This window comes from Balearica regulorum, chromosome 17, assembly GCF_011004875.1.
Source record: "Balearica regulorum gibbericeps isolate bBalReg1 chromosome 17, bBalReg1.pri, whole genome shotgun sequence".
NCBI classification, from domain to species: domain Eukaryota; kingdom Metazoa; phylum Chordata; class Aves; order Gruiformes; family Gruidae; genus Balearica; species Balearica regulorum.
This window is the reverse complement of record NC_046200.1, coordinates 13,647,903-13,664,056: the sequence shown is the minus strand read 5'-3', so window position 1 is coordinate 13,664,056 and position 16,154 is coordinate 13,647,903. Positions and strand designations below refer to the sequence as shown.

The 16,154-nt window shown below is 53.2% G+C and overlaps 1 protein-coding gene across 5 annotated transcripts in view; it reads left to right on the top strand.

Moving 5' to 3' along the window:
* TBX3 (T-box transcription factor 3) overlaps window positions 1–2,581 on the top strand; it is a 120,239-nt gene extending 117,658 nt beyond the window's left edge. For all 5 annotated transcript variants that reach the window (XM_075769884.1, XM_075769885.1, XM_075769883.1 and 2 more), the window contains one exon: window positions 299–2,581. In XM_075769884.1, coding sequence (XP_075625999.1) covers window positions 299–745 — 447 coding nt within the window. In that variant the 3' untranslated portion in view covers window positions 746–2,581. The remainder of the gene's footprint in view (window positions 1–298) is intronic.
* The last annotated feature ends 13,573 nt before the right edge of the window (window positions 2,582–16,154 follow it).

The following is a 16,154-nucleotide window of genomic DNA, read 5'->3' as shown; positions in this document are numbered from 1 at the left end:
AGACACCAAGGCCCTTATGTCATTTCGCCCCCCCAGTGGGAGGGGAGCCGGGGCGGGGGGGGCCGTGCAGGACAGACCCTCGGCAGGGGCTGCCTCGGGGGATCCGGGTGGTTTTGGCCTCGGCACTGGGAGGACGGGTCTTCATCTCCTCCCGTGGGCAGCAGCAGCTTGGCCGCTGTCAGCTCTCCCACTGGGGCGTGCGTGGGGTGTGCTGGCGTGGGGGTGCCGTAGAGCATCCCCCGGGAGATTATGTGCAGGCCGGTAACCCCTTCCTTTCTCTCTCCCCCCTGTCCCGCAGGGCTTGGCCATGTCTCCCTTCGGAAGCCTCTTCCCCTACCCCTACACCTACATGGCCGCGGCCGCCGCCGCCTCCAGCGCCGCCTCCAGCTCGGTGCACCGGCACCCGTTCCTCAACGCCGTACGGCCGCGGCTCCGCTACAGCCCCTACCCGCTGCCCGTCCCCCTGCCCGACGGCAGCAGCCTCCTCACCACCGCCCTGCCCGGCCTGGCCGCCGGTTCCAGCGAGGGCAAAGCGGGGGGGTTGACCACCAGCCCCGGTTCCGTACCCCTGGACTCCGCCTCGGACCTCACCAGCCGCTCGTCCACCCTCTCCTCCGGCTCCGTCTCCCTCTCCCCCAAACTGGGCGCAGACAAGGAGGCGGCCACCAGCGAACTGCAAAACATCCAGCGCCTGGTCAGTGGGCTCGACCCCAAGCAGGACAGATCCCGCAGCGGCTCCCCGTAACCCCCCCGCCCTCCGGGAGCTCATTTCAAAGCAGTCTCTCAGTGCACTTTGTTTGAAAGAAACCACATCCTCCTCCCGCGAGTTGGTTTTTTTACCCCTCTCTTTTATTCCCCCCCCCCTTCTATATTTTTTTTAATTAATATACTCCCCCCCCCCCCGGCGTTGTGTGCGCGTTTATCAGCAAAGAGGTGTCTGGTGAAGCAGGGGGTGAGGGGAGGGAGAGGGTCGGGGAGGGGGGAGCGAAGCCGAGGTGGGAGAGCTGGGTCGGAGGCTGCTCACAGGGAGCAGGCTGGCCTGGCCGGGTCACCGGCGGGGTTGTGGCATCCTCCTTTCTTTTTATTTTTTAACCTTTTAAAATTAAAAAAAAAAAAAAAAAAAAAAAAAAAAAAAAACAAGAGAGAGAAAAAAAGAAAAAACACCTAAAAGCAAAAATAAAACAAACAAAAAAATCAAACAAACGTATGAATAAAAATTAAGGAAGAGAAGTGATTTTTTTCTTTCCGAAAGAAAAGTGTGTAAGTAACTCGCATATCGGTTCTTCAACAGTTGTTTCCTGGGTGGGTTGTTAACGACAACCCCCTTAGTCAATATTAAGGGAAGCTGTGTGTTTAAAATATTATTGTGACGTCTAAAAGCCAGTCGGTGGCTTTTTTTGCATGTTCCATTGTAGTTGGCTTTTTCTTTGGGAGGGGTGGGGTATTTTTTTTTTTATTTCGGTGGGGTTTTGTTGCTTATTTTTAATGCTCGTTTCAAATCCCAGGGAAAAATTATTATTATTAATAATAATAAAACCAGAAATAAGACCCTCGTCCCTTTACCTTAAACATTCTCCCTGTAGCAACAACAATAAGAAGTGTAGTTGGAAAGAAAAAAAAAAAAAGTGAATTTATTTTATCTAAAAACCTCTGTAGCTTGACTGTAGGTTTATCACAGCTTTCCCTCTTTAATTGTATATGCAATAACAAGGTTTAAACATGCTGAGAAGAAGAAAAGAGCGGACACTATTATTAAAAAAAAAGTATTTATGTAATTATTTGATAACTCTTGTAAATACGTGGAATATGAATACTCGAAATTAAACTTTAATTTATTGACATTGTACATATCTCTGTAAATACGACTGCAGCTGTCTCTTCTTTTTTTCCTTCTGTTTTTTATTTTTAGTCGTTTTCATTTCAAGGTCGTAATTCCTTTAAACATACACCCCGACCCAGAGGAGAAATACCCCCATTTCTGAGGGCTCACTTTTAAATCGGAGTTCACCCCAGAAAAACCTGACCTCGTCCTTTTGTAAGGGAGTCGAATGCAAAAGGCAATCCAGAAATGATAATTTAAAAAAAAAAACAAACCTAATCAAAGATCTTTAAAAAAAAAGAACGAGAAAAAGCAATGTGCCATGGTAGCTTTTAATCCTCGATTTCTTCAGTGTTCAAAGTGCTACTTTCCGCATAAAATGTCAACAACAACAACAAATTATATACGTTAATACACGACAACAGGCTTCTCCAGTGGCTTGAGAGAAAAAAGATGAAGATTCTAGGATTTTCTTTACTTTGTATTATTTTTTTTCCCCATTTCCTTGGTGTGTCAAAAAAAACCCCCAACCCCACGATGGAGTTTTACTACTGTGCTTATTGTTGTCTTTGTTTGAGTGAGTGCATATTTTCTTGGCTTGAAAGTCAGGTGCTCAGAGCTGGTTCAAAGAAAAAAAAAAAAATGAAGGTATATTTTGTGTTATATAAATGTTGAGAAGTTCTTGCTATTTTTTTTCTGTAATTTTTTTTTTTTCCCCTTTTAAAAGTCACTGAAGTTTCAATAAATTTTTATTGAAATGTCTTGGGCGTACTGTGAAATGCTTTCACCCCAACCCTCCCGAAAGTGCCTGGGAGGATGGAGGGGTTGAAAGATATATATCCCTCCTCTGCCTTTCTCCTCCACCCCCATCCCCTTCCCAATATTAAGATATTTCTCCTGGAAAGAGCTAGTACGAACCAGTCGGGATGGTGTCGTTTGAATTGTTGGTGGGGCAGTATGAGTTTTAAGCAAGCTGTTTAATGTACCTTTTCCGTCTTCATCCCTCTCGCTTTTAAAGTCGATCCAGAGGCTACGAAGTCACCTCTTTTAATGGAACAATATTAAGTGGCGTTTGAAAAGTTAATGAGAAAGGCTCAGCTATGCTTTTATCTGTCATAAATTAATAACGCAAAAGTGAAGAATTAGAATAGATCGGTTAAATTTTAATGCAGAGCCCTCCTCCAAAGTTTCCAGGTAAAGTGCTCAGGAGTTGATGGCGTTGCTGGGCTCGTTTTCCCTCCCGTCCGGGCAGAGGAATTGGCTTTTCCAGTTAGTTATCACCTGGAAATACATGGGTTTTTTTTTTTTTTTTTCTTCCCCCCCCCCCCCCCCCTTGGAATCGCCCCGTCTCGCCCTTGGGCTGATGATATGTTGAGATTAAGCTAGAAAATGGCTGAAACGGGGACAGGCATCCAGGCTGCAGGGTGGACCAGTGGCCTGGGAGGTCACGGAGAAGAGAGCTAAGGAGACCTGGCAGCCCCTGCCTGTACCTTTGCCAGTCCATGAGCACATCCTTTAGCAGAACATATATATTTCTACTTGTTAAAGAGATTTTTTTTCCCCCTCCCTTCAACAGTTAGTGGCCCGTATATTGGAAAGTGATTCATCCTCCGCCAGTAATAAATATTATAGGGATGTACTTCCAGCCTGTATCCTGTTTTATACTCTGCCTGACCCTCGGCCCGTGGTCCCCAGCTCCTGCGCCGACGAGATAAAGAGAAGTTCAGTGGGTGAAAGTGGCGATAAAGCTTTTTTTTCCCCCGATCTTTTTCACAAATCCCCAGCGAGACACCCCCCCCCCCCCGCCCCATGCACATCAACCCCTGCTCCAGTCCCCTTCGTGGTGGAGGACGGGACCCTTCTCATTCCAGCTTGGAGTGTGTGTGAGTCTGTTAAATCCACGGTGCTTGCAGCGGTGGAAAGGTTTGGGCTGAGGAGGATTTTTCTCTCCTTCTTTCCCCACTCTCGGATGGCCCGAGGTGATGGCTGCTGGAAATGTCACTTTAGCTGATGCTCCTTTGAGCTGGCCTGGGCGAGGTGAGGTTTTTAGGGGTAGAGGCGGCGTCGGATATGGCAGAAAAAAATTAAAAATACCCACTCCAAGAACCAGACAGCGTCTGCAGGCAGACAGCCTTCGGGCTGCAGCCCCACAAGCCGGTTTCCACCCGGATCCTCCGCGCGGGTGGGAGCTGGGGTTGCTCCGGTGGGGGGGGATTACCCAGCCCCGGGGGGGGGGGGAGCAGAGCGGGGGGGCCGGCTGCTGCCAGCCCCTCCGGGCTGTAAACCCATCCTTCGCCACGGCGTTCAACTTCCCTCTGGGCGCTGAGCCCTGGCCTTACAGGCAGCGCAGAGGCACCTTCCCGTGGGTTCAGACTCCCACCCTACCCCCCCCCCCCCGGCCCCTTCCTGGTTTCAGGAATGATGGGGGGGGGACACCTCTATTTTTTCCCCCTCCCCAGCTGCCGGCCCCCCAGATCTCTCTCACAGAGGGAGAGCGGTTATGGTCCGTGCGGGGGGTAAATTTTTCGTGGTTGGCGACGAAATTCGCTGCTGATGTTTAGAGGAAAGACACCCCCCCCCCCCCCTTTCCTGCCGGTCCAGGAGTCCGGTAGCCGCTCCACAGGCCGGGCAGGCACAGGCAGCCCCGGGACGCCGCAAAACCGGAGATCACGATTTTTAGGGTTGGGTTGGGTTGGTTTGGGTTTTTTTGTTTGTTTGTTTGTTTGGTTTTTTTTAAGGTGCAGCCTAATTGATTTAAACCCCCCACTGCCATGGGCCTAACGCTGACCTCCCCCTCTCCATGCCCTTGCAAGAAATCCGTGTACCACAGGTGTAACTCTGACTTGCAAATGGCTTTATCTCTTGTGTATCTTATTTGTATATAGTAACGTTAATGAGTAACTCTTGTGGCGCTTGTGGAAGGAGGTAAACAGCGAGCAATCTCTCTGGATTATCCTGTCTATTACTCACCTGGCGCCTGTCTTGATATCCTCAATGGTTTTATGGCTGATGCAGGCGACCCGGCGCTGGGGGGGGGGGGGGTGGGTGTCCGGCGGCGGGGGGGTCCGGCGGGGCGCCGGCGCCACCTCTCGGGCAGCGCGAGCAGTGCGGAGCGGCCCCCGAGGGGACCCACGGCCCGTGGGAGAGGGGCACGGCACGGCACCCCACCGGGAGGGTGGCTCCAGGGAGGGTGGGAGGCGAGCGGGCATCTCCCCCCCCCCCGGACCCCCAACCGGGCAGCGCGGCGGAGCTCGCCGCTGGCTTTCCTAGGAGCAGAGCTGGGTTTTACCCGCGGGAGTTTTAGCCCCGAGTCCAAAGTCTCTGGGAAAGCGGGGCAGGAGCCGCACCGCCGGTCCCGGGGCGGGGTGGTGGTGGTGGGGGAACCGGAGCCGCAGCGGCCCGGGGAGGACATGGATACCCCCGCGGGGCCCGGCGGTGCGACCGCCCGCCGCCGCCGTCCTGCCGGCCCGCTCGGGCCACGCTCTGCTATTAGTTAATTATTGATTGATTACAAGTGAAAATTTATGACCCTCTCCCCCCCCGGCCCCCTCGCACGCACACACGCTCCTGGCCTCTGCAAACACTCCGAGGGAGGGAGGGAGGCGGGAGGCGTGTTGTTGTTTTTGGCCTTGACAGCTTCCAGGAATATGAAATATTTAAGCCCTTCGGTCGATCTCCCGTACCCTGGCCGCTCTTTTTTTTTTTTTTTTTTTTTTTTAAAAATTCGCCTTTCATGTCCCGGCTCGGGGGGCTCCCGCGGCGGCCGGGCCCCCTCCCCGCACACAGCCGGCGTGCGGGCTCGGAGCACGCCAGGCCTCGCAGATCAAAGGGACCTCTCCGGCCTCCGCACAAGGGAAGAGGGAAAAAAAAAAAGGCTGATTTCTTTAACGATTGTTCATAAAAGTCTTGGAAGCAGGGACCATCCCGCCTCCTCCCTTGCCCCGGGCTGCAGGATTGCACCGGGAAACGATTTTTGGGAAGGCAGAGAGAGAAGGGAAGACAAAAAAAAAAAAAAAAAAAGAAAGGGAAAAGAAAAAAAGAGAGAGAGGAGTTGCTTTAAATTTAGCTGCCGTGTGTCTGCAGGAGCGCACACACCAGTCCCGGGTGGGAGCCCGAGCCGCGGGGTCTGTGGGTCTGTGCGCCCCGGATGGGCAGCGGGGCCCGGGCCACGCTCGGACGTGAGCCCCGAAACCAATGCCCAAGGCGAACCCCAAACACCTTAGTGCGCCTGTGGGTGTGCGGGGGGACAGGCAGGGCGCACCCCTCTCTGTTTCTGCAGCTCCTGCTGCGGGGAAGCCCGGTGCGAGGGTCTCTGCAAAGCGGTCACCGGAGCGCGGTGCTCCGCGCACGGACGCGCACTGCCGGGGCCGGGGGCCGGACCGACGGACGGACGGACGGATCGGTTGTTTGTTGTCTCGGGAGGGTAAATGGTCTGATGTGGCGATTGCCTTGAGGCACTGGTGCTTGACACGGCGGAGGCGAGCAGCCGTGGCACCCTGCGGAGACCGCCCCGCTCCTCTCTGCCCGCCGGTCCCCGTCACCTCGGCCCCGGGGGGGCACCGGGGGCAGCCGGCCGGGCGGATCCGTGATGGAGGCGCCGGGACGGCGGGGTTGGGGTGAGCTGGGGCGGGGGGAGGTGGGAAACGAGGCGGGAAAAAAAAAACACCAAACCCCAAACCCCTCTCCCTTGCGACACCTACGAGCATCTCGCAAAGAAACCCGCGTCCCCAGGGGCACGGTGGCACCGCCGAGCCCTCACGCACTGTACCCCCCCCCCCCCCCAGGAGAGCAAAGACCCCGCACAGGGACACCCCAGCCCGTGTAGCTGGAGCTCGCATCGCCTTAGCGCCCTGACCCGCCGCCCTCTCCCGCAGCCAGCCCCTCCGTGCATCCCGCTCCCGAGCGGGGCAGGGGCGGCCCTTTGCACCTGAAGCCTTTTGACTGCGGGCGGAGAGAAAAAGCCAGCGGCTCCCAGGTAGCCAGCTCTGGAGGATGATCCATAGGGTCGGTTTGGGGTTTTTGTAATTTTTTTTTTTCTTCTTCTTCTTTCCAGCCAACCCCAAACTTCCCACGTGCTTCCCCCAAAACCCCGCATTATTAGTGAACAATTAAGGCGTGTAAAAACACGGCGAGGCGAAGCCCTTAGCTTGAAGTGGCCGTTCAAGGCGCTATTGTAACTCCTGGCTCCAGCTCCTCGCCCCGACGCGGAGGGCTGCGGCGGGTCCTCCCCGCCCGCTGCGGGCAACGTGAGCCCCGAGGCCGGGCGGGCTGCGGGGCTCTGCGGGGCTCTGCGGGGCTCTGCGGGGCTCGGGACCTGCGTCCTCCTCATCTACCACCGCTCCTCCTTGGCAGCTCAGACCGCAGCCGCCCCGCAGACACCGCCGTTGGGTTTTCAATTTTCTAATCCACCTCTCTCTCTCTCTTTTTTTTTTTTTTTGGTAATTATTTTTTTTTAATGATTTGATTATTCTGGAGAAAATAATTTTTTATTTTTTTTTTAACCGCTCTTAGCCGAAACAGAGTTCGACCTCAAGTGCGGGTAACCGCGGCCATAATTCCAGCTGAATCTCACGTTGGTCTCACAAAATTTAGCTTCCCCTCATTCCCCCAAAATAAAGCCCTTCCTAGAAAATGACACTTTTCAACATGACATTGAAAAAACCCCCAAACCCACCAACAAACCCCCCCTGATGGCAAGCGGGCTGGGCTGTGCCAAGCCCGACCCGACCCCACGGACACCCCGACCCCCTCCCCTCTGCCTCCAGCTTCTCTCCTTTCCGAAATCCTTTCAAGCTTTATTTCCTTGCTAGCCGCCAAAGCGCCACTGACAAAATAAAGGTAACAAGGAAAATAGCTCGACAGAAAAAGCCAATGGTGCTTTGTCCCCCCCCGGACCTGCTCCCTCCAGCGAAGGTACGAGCGGAGCGGCTGCGGGAAAGGGGGGAACCGGCCGGGGAGGGAAGGTGTCCGGGCTGGGGCATCCCACCGACCGGACTGAAGGAGCCATGAAATAAAGAGCCTTTCTTGGGGCAGGAGGAGGCGGCAGGGAGGGAGCTGGAAGGGTTTGCTCCAAGCTTTTGTGCGAAGCGCGGAGTCACGTTGCCGGTCCCTCTGCAGGGAAGGGGCTCCCGCCGCCGCCCCCCAGACCGCGCTGCCCGATCGCGCTCTTTGGGACATGTGGCACCGCGGTTATCTGGCAGGATTATTTCCCTTCTGCCGTGCAACTTTTCCTAGGCGTTCTGGTATTTGTTTTTGACAAGTTTCTTGAAAATTATTTTTCTTTTCCGCTCTCTCTTGTTGCTCATTCGGGGCCTTCCCCGTGGATTTTTGAGGGGTGCTTTTTAACTCCTCCGCTCTCCTGAGTTCTATTTCTGCCGGTTTCCAATTGTCCCGATTCCGAGCTAAAAAAAAAAAAAAAAAAAAAAAAAAGAGAAGGGGGAAAAAAAAAACCAAACCCAAATCTTAAATACAAATTCCAAGAGGCTCCCCCGCTCCGCTTGCTGGAGCGGGTGTGTGTGTTGGGGGGGGGGGTGGGGGGTGTCGGGGCTACCCCTAGGAAAAGTGAAAAGCTTGTTTTAATGGGCGGTCATTGCTAAATCTCACCTTAGGGCCAAAACGACTCGCGACCCATTGCCCTCCTTACGATGTATTTATTTGTCTCGGTGGCACCAGCCGTCAGTCATTAGTGGGGGGGGGTAACCCGAGAGCCGCACCACGGTGGTGGTGGTGGTCTTGGGGCTCTTTGGTTTGTTTTAAATATTTCTCAACAGGACCTCGTCCAGAAGCGGAGGAATAACCTGTCCCGGGAGAGCTCCCTGGCAAAATACGGAGGAGGGAACACGCGTGGGAGCGACGACTCGGCCGAAAACGCGGCTTTTTTCGGTCTGAGATGAGCGGGGGTTTGGTTTGCTCCCCGAAAGCTTTGCTCCCGGTAAAAGCGGCGGCTCAGGCCAGCAGAGACTTTAATGAACCTAGCGATGTTTTCCAATATACTTAACAATTACGGAGGGAAAAAAAAAAAAAAAAAAAAAAAAAACCAAACCCAAACCAAACCCAAACCCCACAACCAAACCGAAGTGCAACTGCAGCCGCCCGAGTCCGCGGGCAGCCGGGCGAGCTGCCGCCGTCCCCGGCACGGAGCGGCCGGCGGGGACCGGAGGGGTCACCCGGGCAGCAGGTCCCGACACCCCCACTCCAACGGCTGCGTTTACACGCACACATTTCTGCGGTTACAGCCATACCATGTGCATAGCTCCAGAGCCTCTACGTAGCTGTACATTACTGTATTTAGATATTGGTCTCTCCGTACGTAATATGTATAAAGCGTTAAGCAGCTGTATATGTTTCCAATATTTTAATAGTCCAAATACGTGTGTGTGTGTGTGTGTGTGGGGGGGGTTTATTTAAAGATAATTCGAAGATGTGAGGATGTGAGCGCATTCCTTTCACTTTGCGCAAGACGTGTGCGGTGTGAGACACCGGGCACGGTGTGTCCCGTCCCCCGCAGCCCGGCCATAAGCCCCCCCCCGGTACCCCGGCTTTCCCAGGCTCTGTCCCGCCTGGCCGAGCACAGCCGTACGGCCAGGCTGGGGCCGGGAGGCTCTAACTGGTATAGCTGGTATCCACCGCTCGGTCAGCTTTGCGTTATCTGCGCTATGGCGTGTCCTGGGTACATTCAGCTCTGCAAACACCAGCTCGCCGAGCAGCCCCGGGCCCTCTCGCCACCCCCGGGGGCAGCTTTGGGGGCGGGGGGGGGGTCCCTGCCCGTCGCCCCTCGAGGAGCGGGCAGCACGCGGGAGCCTCCCCGCTCGGCTGCCGGCCCGGAGCCCCGGTGCTTGTGTTCACACCCCTTTTAGAGCCGGCTCTCCGGTTTGTTCCCTCTGCCAAATATTAAACCGGGGGGCGGGGTGGGGAAGAAAGATAAACCATAATTTTCATCCTAATTTTCATCCTCCTTTTTTTTTTTTTTTTTTTTTCCTTTCCCCCAACCCGGCACCCAGCGGCTCCAAATTTCTGCTGACAGGAGGATGGACGGAGGGTGCTGCCCGTGCGCCCGGCTTGTCCCCGCGGGCAGAGCAAGGGAGGGGGGGGACTCCATCCTCGCCCTGTGTCTCATGCAATCCTGAAATCACGAAATCGCGAAACTAAGGCCTCATGAAATCACGGCGGCAGGCAGGACCTGGGTGCCCCGTGCCAGCAACCCGCATGTTTGGGAGGAGCAGAGGAGGGTGCCTTGCTGCTGGGGGTGCCCCCGCGGGTGGCTGGAGCCGGGGCCGATCCCGGGGCCGTGTGGGGCTCAGCCGCTCCTGGAGTGCCACCTGGTGGGGCGGCCCGGAACCACGGGCACGGCTCCGCTCCGGGGACCCCCCGCAGCCACCCGGTTCCCGCCACCCCACCCCACCCCGGGAAGCGTCTGCCCAGGGCTGGCAGGGGAGCGGGGCAGCGGTGGGGCGGGTGTGAGTGTGGGAGTGTGTGTGTGTGTGTGTGTTCACGTGTGTGTGTGTGTGTGTGCGCGCCAGGGGATCCCCAACTGCCTGGGCGTGAGAGTGGGAGTGTGTGTGTGTGTGTGTGTTCACGTGTGTGTGTGCGCGCCAGGGGATCCCCAACTGCCTGGGCGTGAGAGACACTGAGGATGCAAGTAGCAGCATTGAAAAGGAAAAGACATGAATTGAAAGTGTTTTCTAAAGTGTTTCTCCTTCAGAGTCTGCGAAATGAGACTCTTCTGGAAACCCTATGTGCCCACCCTCCTTCGGTTCACTTACAGTCCTGGGAGGCCTGAAAGCATGTGTGCAAGAATGGCATCACCACTGACATGGTGGCTCCCGGTGATTTCAGCGTACTCTGAATGAGAACCTGGGTGCTGGGCATTCACTGGGAAGTGGCATTAGGCCTGGCATTTTTGTAGGAAACCTCCCAAAGTTTTACAGGGGTGTGTGGCTGCGCTCAAAGCAGGCGGGCTCTTAAAAAGAACCGTCACCCTCCCCTGGCTGCACCCGCGGGCTGGTTGTGCCGCACATGGCGCAAGGCCTGCTTTGCTTTGCTTTGCTTTGCTTTGCTTTGCTTTGTCTTGTTGCGTTTCTGCTGCCCTCCCTCACATATCCACATGCAGACATGCACTGAGCTATTTTGCTTCCCTGTTTTCATCTTTTCTCATATGTTAGCCTCCCCACTTGCTCGCTTATACACAAAAATACATGCTTGCACAAAGCTAATCTTTTTATGCTTTGTTTCAGTTATATTCATATTCTTCCTATTTGTCCTACATGTTTTGTGGTCTCTTGCACACACAGAGCTATTCTTCATAAGCACTTTGTCTTATTATAGCCTTATTTCTGTTTTCTGTCTCCTCCCTCATTACAAAACTATTCTGCACCAGAAACTGCCATTTTTGCATGAAACACTTCACTCCGGGCCAGAGATCAACTTGCTTTGGTGGAACCAGGGGGGCACTAAAATGTGAGAACAAGGATGTAAAAGCAGGAAGACATGCATCAAACTTCAGGGTAAACAATGGGAATGATATTGATTGCCTTTTAATGTGCAGTGGTCACACAATGGGGAAGAAAGCCTTCCCAGGGAAAAAAACAAACCACCAAACCAAAAAAAAAGACACTTGTCCCGCTTAAGAAACTGGTAGCATATGTTTCAATGAAACTTCTGGACCAGCGCAGAGGGGACCTTATCCCTGTAGGGAAGTGGCTTTCCAGGTCCAGTGGAGCTTCCAGATAAAGTGCTGTCCTACTTTCCGACTGCCTCTGCCGAGTGATGAGAAATGCCTATTGTCCCTGCCCAGGCTGGTGCGCGCTCTCATTAAGGCCCCTGAATTGTGTGTGTGCACGTCGGCGTCAGAGCTGTTTGGCAGGGAGGAACGGTCAGGGTTGCTGTGGAAGGTAATTCCTGGGTTCCAGTGGCCCGAAAGGTTTCTGAAGGAGTTAAACCTTTGGAGTCTCAATGCTTCCAGGAGTGGCAGGTAGGGGAGACAGGATGATGGTCATGCAACCGCATCGCAAATGTTTAGTGAAGCCGTGTGAGCAGCGCTCTTGGGGAATTCACAACTACCAGGGCAGCAGTTTTGCTGGGAGTAGAAGGATTAATTTGAGATATATCAAAGCAACCCCACTTTACTCCTTGGGTGCTGGGTTCTGGTCCACGTTGACAGAGGTTAGGTAATCTGGAAAACAGCCATCCCTGCCTTTCCTTAGTGAGTTATCTCAAGTCCAAATCACTTCATTTTCAGCGAGGATGGTGTAACGCACAAGAAAAAGTGTCAGAAAACATGAAGGCACAGCTGCTCTTTCCACTTGGGTAGCTGCGATCAGTTTGAATAATGGATATTCTATTCAGCTCCTTCAAGGGGAACTTCGGGTCTCCAGCTCCTTGCTAAGAGGAGACATGCTGATTTATCATTTATTTATTGGATTATAACCCTGTTTTACGGGTAATCGATTGCTGCTTTTTCGGCTTCCTCTTAAATCACATCACCCTGGTGCAATTAGGGGGGGGGAGACCACTCCAAGTGCACAGAGGTTTCCCTTCAAAAAGTATTTCCATCAGATTTTTAGGTGTTAATGTGAGCGACTGATGGAAGAAATAACAGCCGGGGTCCGATCTGACTGTGTAGTCTGGGGCTGGGCGAGCACTCTCGTGCCCCCGCCCTGAGGACGCAGTGATGGAGGGTGATGTTTTCTAAACTGCTTTCACGGCTCGGGGACCTTGGTGCTTTCCCCAGCTCTCCTCTGAGCACCGTGCACATCGGGCTCACCCTGCTCTCTTGCGTTGAAACGAGCCGTGACAGAAATGACACCCATTTTGGGGCTAAACCCTGTATCTCACAGAAAAATTAGAGGGGGGGATGCTCTGTAAGCTCAGACAGCGAGGGCTTTGAAGGCTGCCCTTTATTCCTAGCACATCACTCGAGCATCCCCCCCCTCAAATACCTCCCCACCCTTGAGCAGGACCCGACACGTCTCCGGTCGTGGGCCCGCACAAAGCTTCGCCTCAGGGCCCCGCACTGCAGCACCGGCGTCTCCGCGAGGCCTCTGGCTGCCTGCTCGGCACAGCGCTGCCCCTCGTGCTGCAGACCCCAGGCTTTGCACCGGTGCAAGCCATTACCCAGCAGGAGCAAAGGGAACCAGCTGTGATTGATGGAGTTAAAATTAAGGTGTGAACTTGCTGCAGGGAGGAAGAGGGCCCTGAGTCTTTATAAGCTTGGCTCAGGGCAAGGAAGGGTCTTTTCCAGAAGGCTGTGGTGTTGTGGGAGCTGTGAGAGGCTGTTGAGGGGACCTGTGGCGGCTGCAATGGGGACTTCTGCCTTCACTCTGGAGGTAGGAGGCTGTGTGGGAAGTGGTGGGGATTTGGTGGAGATATGGTGCTGGAAATGGCTGTTGTGTGGTTTCTTTGCTGCTCTTGAGAGCTATGAGGTGGGTGTTTGGCTGGAGGGAGGCTTGCAGTGTTGGATGTGCCTTCCCTGTGGCTCAGAGGGCTCCAGAGACTTGGCACTTCTAGTTTCTGCTTCTGTGGGGACTGAGAAGAGGCACAAGCAGTGGGATTTACATGGAAGTGACGTGTGGAGGGGAAAGCTGCTCTGTGCAAATCTGCAGTCTGTTTGTATGAAAACCCGAGGGGGTGGTGGGGGCTGGCAGAAGCTCCCCATGGTGCTGCTTCTCATCCCTGGTCTGCTGGATTGCCTGGGTCCCTCAGCTGATACTAGGTCTGCTGGCCTTCACTTCATGTCTGCAAATGCCAGCCAGGCAAAGTGTTTAACAACATAAGGGGGTCCAGTTTTTTCCATGGCACCTGTGCAGAAATCTAGCTGGTTCCCTTCCCTGTTGAGGCTCTTCCACATTTACCTTTGCTTTTCTGTGGGACTCAAATTAGAGCTAAGCAAGGCCCACCTGGTTTTTGGTCCTCAGGTGCCAGTGTGTCCTTGCAGAGAGCTTGTAGCTAATCTGCTCTATGCCTGAAAGTGGATGTGAAATGGTTTGAGTTATACATGGGGTCCTGTGGTATCAGTCTCCTGTGCTCTCTGATTTTTGGAGTTCCTTGGCTGGAGAACAAAGGAGGCTGCCTGGATTTGAGGAGGATGTCGAAACTCGGGGATGAGTGTGGCAAAGATCCTGCTCCAGAGTCAGGAGCATAGCTGGAAGGGAAGGAACTTGATAAACGAGTGGCATGCTGCCTTGAGCTGGCCTGGCAGCCTTTTGTCATCCTGCATTCATCTGCCAGCCTGGCTGGTCCCTTCAACACCTGCTTTCTTATGTGAGAAGTCCCCAAAATACCTACGGCATTTCTTATTTTTAAGGACCTCAGTCAGGTAAAGCATCAATGTATAATCTTCCATTCTTGGCAAGGCACACCTCAGTAAATCTGGGACAGTCATCTGCTGATAACGATTGACATTTGGGGCTGTGGATGCTCTGGGGCAAGTACTCTCAGTAACCAGCATAAAGGAATATGGTAGTAGTTGTGATAGGAGCTTCTGGGTGTTACTCAACACTATGGCCTTGTTTGGTCTGGAATGAAGTAGAAATAAATACTGATTTTAAGAAACTGTTCCCAGGGAACTGTGATCTTTTTGGTGTTAAAGCAACCCGTTGCCCCTCTCTAGAGATTTAATGTAACAAAATGAAAAAAGCCTGGAAGAGTGTGGAGAGAAAGACTGGCTGGAGCCATCTTATTTTTCGGTGTCTGTTCTAGTTAGTCCTAGCTGTTCTCCTGTTGTAGCTTGTGCCTTTGGCTGAATATCCTTATGTGCCTCTCTACAAGTGGGTTTCCCTGTGTCCAGCTTGGCCAGCCAGCTACGCTTTCTATGACGGGAGGTTTAACTGCAAAATGGGTTGGGAACTGAGTCAGTGACTTGTGCTGTGCTGAAGCGGAGACTTGAATCAAGGCTCCCGAAACTGGATTGAAACCTGGGCTGCTCAGTTTGGATTCTCACTACACTGCTTGTTGATGTGCTTGATGGGCCTCAGTTTCCCCCTTCTCATTGTGGTGTGATCTGGGCAGTCAGCTCCATGTCCTGGCTCTGCAGAACACGGGGAAACAACCATGAGACCTTCTGTTAGAGTTACTAAATGAGGCTCTGCATGAGCAAGACCTGTTTGTATTGATTTTACTGAAAATAAGCCTTATTCTTGCTATATTTCCGAAATGTACCTTTTTCCTGAAGATACCAGGGCTTGGAGATGGGTTTAGTTGTGGTTTCTGGTTAAGAACCCCTTTGCCTTGGGAGCTGTGCTGTGATGGCAGGAGATGCCCTCCTGAGGGCAGGGTTCAGAGTGTCCGTAATCATCATGCCCATTGACTCTAGAGGCTCCTGGGACAGTGGGGTTCCTTGACTGGAGATCCAAGTGGGAGTGATCTGAAGTTTATGGGGGGATTTGAGGATGTAGTAAGACTTGTGGGAAGGGATTTCCTCTTCCAGCACTGCAGAAAATCAGCAGTGTAAAAAAAAAAAGCCAGTATATTTAATCAAAGGATTAGGCAGTTTAAAAGCACGAGAGAGTGTGCTAAAGAATGGATTCCACAATGTTGGTTAAACTTTTTTGCTCGGCTCCCTTAACACTACAGTTTCCTGGGTGTAGGTGCCTTTTCTCCCACTAGCAAAGGCTGCTGTTGTGTTTGGAGCCATGGACTTGCAAAAATCTCCTTTCCTGTTGGCAGCATGGCTGCATCGGACTCTGACAGGTTTGGCATGTATGTGAGCCTTAAGCTGCGAGTGGGCTTGAACCACAAACAGAAGGGCAGAGGCTTTATCTGGGGGAGCTCACAGCAGGTCTTGAGCGTGATCAGTCTTTAATGGGTCCAAGGTAAACAGAAGCATTGCGTATGTGGGATACGCCTGGTGTCCCCTTGGTTGCTGATGTCCAATGGAGCTTCAAGACAGGGCAGGTCTTGTTCTTTAGGCTCTCCCTCGTATGGACCGCTCTTGTTTTTGTTGTGGAGAAGGTGATGAAGATAGTATTGACTGAGGAATGTGAAACCTATTTTGCCTGGATGACCCAGTTCAGGCAGGCTAGACCAAACCTCTCCTGACACTTGGGATTAGAAGGTCTGCCCAAAACCAGGGAGAACTGATCTTGAAGTTGATCCCAGCTTTATCCAGTTAACCTGTTGTCTGGTGCTGGAAAGGGGTGTGTAAAAATCAACCAGACCTAGAGTATGGACACTTCAGGGGTCAGGAGTATGAGACTGGTAGGTAGGTGCATGGATGATGCTTGCTGTAGCTCTTGCAGTCACTCACATTAGCTACTCCTCAGACTCAAGGTGGAAAAAACAGGGCTCCAAGAGCTGCATGTAGCTCTTGGTGCTATTCCTGGAATAGTCTCATATTTAA